The sequence below is a fragment of the Sinocyclocheilus rhinocerous genome, unplaced genomic scaffold (genome assembly GCF_001515625.1).
Source record: "Sinocyclocheilus rhinocerous isolate Xijiao unplaced genomic scaffold, SAMN03320098_v1.1 scaffold2338, whole genome shotgun sequence".
NCBI lineage: Eukaryota > Metazoa > Chordata > Actinopteri > Cypriniformes > Cyprinidae > Sinocyclocheilus > Sinocyclocheilus rhinocerous.
The window spans coordinates 171112-182095 of NW_015644013.1; the positions used below are offsets into that span (position 1 = coordinate 171112).

General features: G+C 39.9%; 1 protein-coding gene across 1 annotated transcript in view; it reads left to right on the plus strand.

The window, feature by feature from the left end:
- The first annotated feature begins 3629 nt into the window (after positions 1–3629).
- The window catches only part of LOC107757869 (polypeptide N-acetylgalactosaminyltransferase 10-like), a 9725-nt gene continuing 2370 nt past the window's right edge, over positions 3630–10984 (plus strand). The window contains exons 1-6 of the mRNA XM_016575472.1: positions 3630–3783; positions 6369–6459; positions 6537–6675; positions 8002–8168; positions 10414–10599; positions 10750–10933. Of these exons, the coding sequence (XP_016430958.1) occupies positions 3637–3783; positions 6369–6459; positions 6537–6675; positions 8002–8168; positions 10414–10599; positions 10750–10933 (914 nt within the window). The 5' untranslated portion in view covers positions 3630–3636. The remainder of the gene's footprint in view (positions 3784–6368; positions 6460–6536; positions 6676–8001; positions 8169–10413; positions 10600–10749; positions 10934–10984) is intronic.

Here is a 10984-nt window from a genome sequence, read left to right on the forward strand (position 1 = left end):
GTAAAAAGACAGTATAAGTCATTATAATCCGTAATTATGTCCCCACTGGATGCAACGAATGCCTCGTTTATAATGGGTTTTCATGTTTTTGAATCATCGCTCCGGCCTGACAGGGCATCATCACAGTATGGTAGGGGCGTAACATTTCCGTCACACGCTTGAGGCATTCGGCCAATCACAATGCTGCACTGGATAGCTGGCCAATCACAGCAAGCCTCGCTTTTCAGAACGATGAGCTTTGTAAAAATCAACACGTTTCAGAAAGGCGGGGCATAGAGGAGAAACAATAATGTACAGTATGTGGAAAATAATGTGTTTTTGAACCTTAAACCGCATAAACACATTTCATTACACCAAATACACAAAATAATGTTCTTTTTAGCAGCACCGTATGACACCTTTAAAAGTTTGGTTGATACCAATACAGTTTGTGACTTTTCTAGAAGAGTACACCAATCACTATCATCATAAGAACACTCCAGATCCGATTCCCATTTTTGCTTTGTTGAAAATCTTTGGTATGCTGGAAGATTAATAAGAATTCTGTTTATGGAACCCTTTGTAGAGGCACGTCTGATATCGAGCAGTTTGTCTTCAAATAGGGATTTTTCAGATATATTAGGGAATGACTCCAATGATTGACTTCTAATCCAGTGTCTTATTTAAGTCAAATAATTCAGATAACTGAAGTAAGCTAGCAAATATTCCATTTACATAAAGATCACCAATTGTTTTAATTCCTTTCTTAATCCAGCTTTGTACAGTTTTGTCAACAATGGGACTTGGGATATTAGGATTTCCATCAAGAGGAGTGTTCACAAATAACGATGTGTTTAAGCCTAAGAGTCTATGTGATTCCTGCCATGCATCAAAGGAGAACAGGGTTTTCACAGAAATCACAGAAAGCTTCTTCCTTGTGCCCAGAAAAGGAATAACTGTTACTGGCGTAGTTTTCATTTCATGCTGCTCTATTGAGACCCATCTCACGTCACTGTTCCATGGATGCAGCCAAATCCACAGTGGGCCGAACTGTGATGCTAGATATTAAAGTCTAAAATTTGGGAGATTCAGCCCTCCTTTAGCCTGCGGGGCCTGAAGTGTGGTTAAATTCACTCTTGGGGCTTTCTTATGCCATACAAATGTGGATATAGCTTTGTTAAAATCCTTAAAAAGATATTTACACAAAAACATTTGGTACTAAAAGAGATGAAATATTGTCTTTGTGAATGTGACCGTGTGTTATTAAATCATCTCGGGGGACTGAAGTATGTTCGGTCATCAGAGTTTGGGAGACTTTGTGCCTTTGTTTATCATTGTATGTAAACTCATAAAATGGGACAAACACCTCAGAATATGTTTTGAAATCTTCATTAACACTCCACGACAGATCATTAGGTTTCGGATGTTTTCACACACCATTATGAAACACATGGGCGAATTCCAAACACACACACACACACACACAAAGAAAAAAAGACGGCTAAACACAAAGCTTTTAATGGTCTTAACCACAAATGACTGTTTTAGAATTAAGCAAATGCACTCCTTAAAAAGCTTTTTCTGTCTCAGAAATAATCAAAGACAGATGAGAATGAGGTTTGTGGCAGAAATCAGAGTTGTGTGGAGAGATGAATCTGAGTCTGTGAGAAATATAATAATACCACAGTAAAGCGTGGAGGAAGATGATGTAAGCCGATCACTGTCCAAAGCTCATTAATGCTTCAGACTGTTTGTGATTATTACAGTCTCACATTAAACTCTAACTAACTGAACTAATCATGAGCTGCTTGAAGCCATCAGGATTGAGTGGAATAACACTGACTCTGACTGAAGTTCAGATGTAACGAAGGCTGTCCCGTACCGTATGGAATTATTTCATCTACAGTATTTGTGTAATTCTTGCTAATTTGCTGATTTCTGGTTATTATGGTGAAATATGCACAATTAAAAGGAGAGTGTGTATGGTGTGTGGCCCAGGCTTCACTAGAGGGAGCTCATCTGCTGCTTTACAGTCTTTAGGAAGGATATAATCATACAAATCCAGTCATTTCTTTAATACCTTATCATTTATCACATGGTATAGTATTCTGTGAGTTGTTGATGGCTACTCTTCAAACTCATCATCCAAACCACATTTATTTCAGAATTGCAGAAGTTTGTCCAAGCTTGCCTAAGTGTTCATGCTTCTAGTGATTTTGTTAACATAAGCTCTTTTCTTCTGGTTATCTGTGACTGCTTCTTTTTAGAGAACTTGAAATGCCTTGTTCCTTTCTCTGATTGCTCTGAATATAATGTATAATATGTAATAAATATACAATAATAGATGTTTATAATACATTTATAATTTATAATTATAACGTCATGTCTGTGTGGGATGCCACTGCTTCATTCATAAAACAGCAGCTTGCGTTCAGTTCACAATCACATTACTGACGCAGTAACAGCGAGCCCAGCTTGGGGAAGAATAAGAGGGAAAGGGGAGTCCAAGATGGCGTCCTGCTAACTTAACTTTCGCCGAGCTCTGCTGACAAACTTTTATAACGGCATAAATATCATTGCTTAAATTTTATTTTTTTTGCACAAAATCACCCACATTTATCTTTCTGCTTTCATCGAGATTCGAAATATGAAGCCGACCGCTGACAAAAGGAAAGAGATGTCGCGTGTTTCGCGGCAATCTGACAAGATGGACTTTCACAATTATGGAGCTGTGGAAGAAACTCTGGCTGGGGCCAAAACCCCTCTTCCAGATAGCCCAGCTAAACCTCCATCCAAAAAGGGAAAGGCAGATGATGATAGCTCCTCTGTTGTCTCAACGCTCTCAAATCTGATTAACACTCGCTCTGACACCATAGAAAAAATGGTGAGTGAAAATGCCCTAAAAATCGAAGGATTAAAAAAAACAGTGGACTTCGTATGTGCTGAATTAAACGACATTAAAGGTAAAGTCAGTCATGTTGAGACAAGATTGAACGTTGAAGAGAAGAAGATGGTATTCTGTGCATCTTTTTTATCCTGTAAAGCTTTACTTAAAAAGAATGTTTCCTGATATTGACTCTTTATGTTCTTTTTGTGGTGCTGAAGATGAATCTCCTGGGAATGCTCATATACAAGTATGTTCTGGATGGATTTCTGTATTTTTGTACGCACATTTTCATCACAACGTTTTTCTTTGTTATACAAAGATGTTTTATTTGATTCAATTTTATTCAATTTCTTGATAAATTTGTTTATTTTTCTAGCGAAATTTTTCTTACATAAATGTAAATTTCAGGGTGCTAAGCCTTACTTTTTTATTTTTCATAAGGAACTTAAATCCTATCTGGACACTCTCCTTACATCCAGCAACTCCAAAGCCCTTAAAACTGTCTCATTGTGTCATTTGTACGATATTTTCCTGATTTTGTAACCTGCATTTGTACTCTCAATTGTATGTACCCCTGGCATTGATGGTGTACGTTCTTAGCAATAAAATAAAAAAAAGAAATAAAATAAAAAAAAGATTAAGAGGGAAATCCTTAATCACCCGTTTTGTGAAGTGAACGTGGTGCTGAACGGTCTCCCCGCTCGAGAGATGAAGTGGTTCAGTCCAGGATATGAGAGAGAGAGAGAGAGAGAGAGAGAGAGAGCTCGGAGATGCGGCGAAAGCAGAAGAGGCTGCTGCAGGTCGCGCTGCTGCTGCTGCTGGTGTTGCTGTTGCTGCCGAGCGTCGGCTGGTGGTCCGCGTCTCTGGAGCGAGTGCTGGACAGCTCTGCGGACGCCGCCGGACTCTCGCACCTACAGGTACGACAGCGTTCATACACTCGGAGTTTACAACATCGCAGCAGAAACTCTTAACTCGCTCGTATATGGCAGTGTTACGTGGCTAGAAGAGTCTTTGACTTCTTTAAGTTCCGCCGGAACGTCAGATGAGGAACGCGACGCGACTGGAACGCGTTGTAGTTTTGTCGCGTCGCTTTATCGCGCTGTAGACGGGCTTATCAACGTGCTGGTAAGCTATTGGTTGATCAGTTATTATATGGTTCTTTTGAACAAAGTTCACAGACCGATAACAAATTGACTTTAGACGTATATGATGTGTAATTCTGTCATGTACATTAAAACACTTACACCTACCTACTAGTACAGTATTTTTCACATTCAGATAAAACAAGCATTAAACTTGTTCATATGGTTCTTGGGTTAAATAGAATTATCAATATTAACCTGAACATTAAATATGAAAACTAAAGAAAAGCATAAATCAGCTCTCTCAATGGTTGTTTAGCACTATTGTCTGCTTTAGAGGAATATTGATTATTTTTCAGATAGCATTTTAATCACTTCTTTAGATTTGAGCATAAGACAAATAAAGCCATTGATTTGATTTGGGGGAAAAATAAATAAATAATAAAACCACACAACTAGATGATTTTTTGTTTACTTGATTGTGTTGTAATGGACCTGTCATAAAAAGAATTAGCATTGTGAGGCCATTTCTTTTAGGAAATTTGAATGAATTTTACAATGACAGTTTTTGATTTATGAGTAAAGCAATCATTTACACAAAAATGTGACTTGCAGTATCTTTTTCCTTATTTTTCTGAGTGAATACCTGATTGAGTTAATTGAGTACAGCACGTCAGAAGTGATGTGTAAATATCAGTGTGTCTGTCAGCTGAGGTTGTGTCTCTCTGGCCATAAAGCATCCCATCTCTGTCTCCTCTTCATCAGTAGCTGGATGGGATGATGGTGTGATGGGATATAATGCTTGTTATTTCAGTAAAGTGTAAAACAATCGTCAAGCCGCGGGCGCCCTCTGCTGGCATGTGTTATTATGTGTAATGTAGTTTAGCTCTACAGTTTTGTTCAATAAAATCATATAATTACTTGCGTTTGATACTTTATTTGAACTAATTATTATTGCCTCGTTGCTATTATATATGTATTTTAAGTCATTTTAAATGCTATTCTTCGCTTAGGTCTGTTTTTATTACAACAAAAAAATTTATTATATCAGATCAAAGTGTAAACAACGTAGACAATGTTTCCGCGTGGTGCAGCTGAACAGCATACGTTGCTTACGTTCAGTGCTATTTTGGGAACACTCCCAAAGCTTGCACAGGCCTTTACCACTTTCTGGATCCACATTTCACTCTAACATTAGGCAGTTTTTATTTATATGCGGCTAGTGTTGATGATCGTGTTATTTTTCATACGCATATGCTTACATATAAGATCGCTGTTTCTGCGTCTTCCCCGTCTGTGTTTTTGATCAGCACTTTCCACACTCCTTCAGGAGATGCGTAATAGCGCCCCCTAGCGTATAACAGCGAAAACACAGAAACCTGGAAAATTGCGTGTTTGGCAGGGAAAGAGTTAAGTACATTATAGAAGTGTACTTTTTTTTTTAAACCTGGGAGACATCAGCAGTCCGATCTGTACAGTAGTGTGTACAGTCAAATACGTACGGTGCTGTGAAAGGCTTATAGGCTTATATAGGTGAAGCCCATATGGGTTTGGAATGACATGAGGATTATAAATATAATATATATGTTCCTGTAGTGCTGCTGGTGTTCATAGGGAAGGCTGTGCGTGGTGTTGTTGAAAGGCGGTGTTGTTCAGGCTCTCGGCTGGCTCTGGTCCAGGCCGCTGGTCTGATAGCGCCTCTGTTTCCCGAGCTTCAGTAGGTGCATCCATCCCTCACACACATTCACTGTCAGCGGCGCTTCACCCACACACACTATTACACCTGGAAGAACCGTTTCATGTCACCTCGTGCACACAAACAGCTTTTCCGTTCCAGATCATTCACACTGCTCTGCTTTACAGCCAAGGTTTTGGGACGTGCTTGTTTTTAAAAGAGGTGTGGCTGTGAACAGTGTTTGCATTTAAAAATCAGACACGTAGCTGAAAACTGTGTCCCAATTCACCTACTTACACTACGCCCTGGCCTGAAGTATGTACTCTTTTTGCGAAGAAAACGTAGATCCTTTTGAGTGTGTAGAAGAAGCTTTGGGACAAACTACCAGCTCAGAAAGTCCTGTCACAGAACAAGAGAGGATTCATGACCCTTTACAGCTCCACTGATGAATCATCATACTTCAGCAGAACAGAAATAGCAAATCAGACATAATTTTCAGTCTTGCTAAGCGTTTCATACAGACTCTTTATACAGGTAACATAGTTCTAACAACTGGCCCTTACTACAAAGTAGCATAGTTTCATTCATTCATTCATCCTCGGTTCTGGTGTTTTGTAAAAGGTGGTTTGTTTGGTTCAAGGGTTGTTCTTTCTCTCCGTCCTCTTGTACTTTCTTCACAACTAATGCATTACAAAGACTAGCACACAGTCTTCCTCATAACATCACATGCTTTATGTGTTTTCAGAGAATAAACAGACACAAAGTGCAGAACGACGGCGTTCGGAAGAAGGACTGGCATGACTATGCACTGATGAAGAGTGAAGCGGCACGTTCAGGTGCGTCACGTGATGCATGAAGCGTGATAGAGCTGGACTGCAGATGAGTGTGATGGTGAATCTGTGGTGTGTTGAAGGTGTCGGCGAGCAGGGCAGGCCGTATCCGCTGACCGACTCGGACCGTGTGGACCAGGCCTACAGGGAGAACGGATTCAACATATTCGTCAGCAATCGCATCGCCCTCAACAGATCCCTGCCTGACATCAGACACCCGAAGTGAGCCGCTCTCGTCTTCCGCTTCAATCTAAACCTCTGCAGCACACGTCTGTCACGATTCCTGCAGGCTCCACGCATTACTGTACATCAGCAGCAGATACTCTGCTTGAGTTACTGTGTAGAGCACAACAGTAGTACACTATGACTACAACAGGCCAACAATGTCTTTGCTATATGTGACCCTGGAGCACAAAACCAGTCATTAGGGTAAATTTTTTTAAACTGAGATTTATACATCATCTGAATAAATAATCTTTCCATTGATGTATGGTTTGTTAGGATAGGACAATATTTGGTTTATATTGAAAAACATAGCTGTGATATTTAGGCCTGGAGAAGTCTTGAACATTTCTGTTGTCAGTATACATTTAAGTCATGCTCAGCTCTAAAATATTAAACTGTTGTAAAAGTGGTTTGGTGGGTATCTCTCGAGTCCCAGCCGAGTTTGTCGATGTGGGTTTGCTCTGGTTTCACTGCAGGACAGGTGACACTAAACTGCCCTGTTAGTGTTTGTTAGTCCTGCGATGGACTGCTTCATTTGAACAACTTTAAAGATGATTTTCTCAATATTTAGATTTTTTTTGCTCCCTCAGATTCCAGATTTTCAAATAGTTGTATCTCAGCCAAATATTGTCCTATCCTAACAAACCATACATCAATTGAAAGCTTATTTATTCAGATGATGTATAAATCTCGATTAAAAAAAACTGACCCTTATGACTGGTTTTGTGGTCCAGGGTCACATTTATTTGGAAACCAACATTCTTCTATTTAAGTTTTAATAGTGAACGGTTGCAGGCTGCGGTCGCTGTGAGACGTCTGATGTGTGTCATGTTTGACTTGTCAACTACGATTCCGGTTCCACATCAAAATATATTTACACAGTAGTGAACAAACCAGTTTAACCAGACAGTGAGTGAAGGGTTGGGAAAAGAGAGCTGGCAGCATTTTTGATGACCAGGGCCCTCGTTCTTCGTGCCTCACCTCCATAGACGTTGAGTCCTCCCCAATCACTACAAATAGCTAAAATGATCCAAAAAATGTCATATTCTTGATGCTTTTGAAGTTTTAGGCTGGCCTGCGTCAGTCTAACAGCGCTCGTCAATGTGAGAATGAATGTGACTGATGTTTTTAATTAGACTGTCGGCACACGTGATCACAGTGTGCTATAGATTTAATGCAGAGGTTTGTATCTTTTATATCAGTAACTTAAGTGTGGCAATAATTGAAAATAGTTCCAAAGGAAAGCATAGCATCAAGCTGTGACTGTATGTCCGTCATGAGTGTGTGTGTCACCCTGAATGCAGCTGTGTTTGTGTGTCGCAGCTGTAAGACGAAGCTGTACACAGAAGATCTTCCCAACACCAGCATCATCATCCCCTTCCATAACGAGGGCTGGTCGTCTCTGCTGCGCACCGTTCACAGCATCCTCAACCGCTCGCCGCCGCAGCTCATCGCCGAGATCATCCTCGTGGACGACTTCAGCGACAAAGGTACGAGTCGCTCCGTGTCCGTCAGCACTTCATTCAGTGAGAGTGTCTGAACAGCGCATGTGCATGAGGATCATCATCAGAAACATGATGTTTCCGGGCTGTATGTCAGTCTTAACCTGTCATCTCGTGTAAGTCAGCCAGCGTATTTGATTTGTGTGACAGATTGTGAGCTGCTGTTTCTGGGATGATCCTGGTTTGTCCCTGCGTTTGTACTGCGTCACATGTTTGCATAAGCGTCAGATTATGACAGCCATAATCCTCTCTCCGTGAGTCCGCTTATGAGGGCTGTCTCTTGTTTTAATCAAGCATGAAAACACATTTCAGTATTTGGGTTTCGTCTCACTCGTCCACACTATATTCGTGTCTGGATCTGATGCGGGGTCCCATCACTGAAGTCAGGACCGGCCCGGACAAACACTGAAACACTGGCACCACAAATACTGCAGAAAAACGACATTTATTTATAACATAGAAATATGGACTGAATCATCTGTGAAGATAGCACATTTGATGAATAACATGTTTGTATATACAGTATTAAGGCTGAGTATGTCAGCTGTGACTCAAAGACATCACAATGCATCACAATATATCGCTGTGCATCACAATATATCACTGTGCATCACAATATATCACTATGCATCACAATATATCACAATGTATCACTATGCATCACAATATATCACAATGTATCACAATGCATCACAATATATCACAATGCATCACACACTGAAGTCAGGACCGGCCCGGACAAACACTGAAACACTGGCACCACAAATACTGCAGAAAAACGACATTTATTTATAACATAGAAATATGGACTGAATCATCTGTGAAGATAGCACATTTGATGAATAACATGTTTGTATATACAGTATTAAGGCTGAGTTATATACAGTATTAAGGCTGAGTATGTCAGCTGTGACTCAAAGACATCACAATGCATCACAATATATCACTGTGCATCACAATATATCACTATGCATCACAATATATCACAATGCATCACAATATATCACAATGCATCACAATATATCACATTCACAATGCATCACAATATATCACAATACATCACATTATATCTCAATGCATCACAATATATCACAATACATCACATTATATATCTCAATGCATCACAATATATCACTATGCATCATAATATATCACAATATACCACAATGTACACAATATATCACAATATATCACTATGCATTACAATATATCACAATGCATCACAATATATCACAATACATCACATTATATCTCAATGCATCACAATACTGTATATCACTATGCATCACAATATATCACAATATATCACAATGTATCACAATATATCACAATGCATCACAATATATCAATGCATCACAATATATCACTATGCATCATAATATATCACAATATATCACTATGCATTACAATATATCACAATATATCACAATGCATCACAATATATTACAGTACATCACAATATATCTCAATGCATCACAATACTGTATATCACTATGCATCACAATATATCACAATGCATCACAATATATCACAATATATCACGGTGCATCACAATATATCACAGTGCATCACAATATATGAGAGTATATCACAATGCATCACAATATATCACTATGCATCACAATATATCACTATGCATCACAATATATCACAGTGCATCACAATATATCACAATATATCACAGTGCATCACAATATATCACAATATATCACAGTGCATCACAATATATCACAGTATATCACAATGCATCACAATATATCACAAATCACTGACATCCAAGCCACTTTTCGGGATTTCTCGAAAAATTGTGCAAAATATTGTGCTGTATCTGACTGAAATAAGTCATATAAGAATCATGAAAGAGACTAACTCAATCACAGCTTATGTTTTATGATTGAATCACATCTGAAGTGTTTTCATCGGTGGATTCAACATTGAGAAAGGAAGAGGGTTCATTTTAAGCTCTATCGACAGTCTTCAAAGGTTACACAATGGTTTTATTTGAGGAACAGAATTTGTGCCACACATTTCAGTTTGCTGCATCTGGATGGTTCACGTGAGAAGCGACAGTATCCGGCGCTGTAATGTCACACAGGAATGAAGCTGCTGAAGAATAAAAGCCAACAATTGTGTGATTTCCCTGTTTAATACTGTAAAGCTGCTTTGACACATTCTGCATTGGAAAAAGCGCTGTATAAATAATGGTGACTTGACTTGACTCTGTGTCCTCTAGAGCATCTGAAGGCTCCTCTGGAGGAGTACATGGTGCAGCTGCCAAAGGTTCGAATCCTGCGCACTAAGAAGCGTGAGGGTCTGATCCGGACCAGACTGCTGGGCGCCGCGGCTGCGAAGGGTCAGGTCATCACGTTCCTGGACTCACACTGCGAGGCCAACGTCAACTGGCTGCCGCCGTTACTGGGTGAGAGCATTAACATCAACACTGTTATTACCGTTTAGATGCTCTGAAGCAGTCTGCACTGCATAAAGCGCTGTAGAAATGAAGGAGACCTGACTTGATTGTTCAGCTCCTGAAGCTGTTATTTGATGGCAGTGAATGATTGGTTTTCAGATCGCATCGCAGAGAACCGGAAAACGATCGTGTGTCCGATGATCGATGTGATCGACCACGATAACTTCGGCTACGAGACGCAGGCCGGTGATGCGATGCGAGGGGCTTTTGACTGGGAGATGTACTACAAACGCATCCCTATCCCAGCTCAGCTGCAGAAACCAGACCCCAGCGAGCCGTTTGAGTGAGTGAGTGAGTGAGTGAGTGAGTGTGTGTGTGTGTGTGTGAGGGGCGT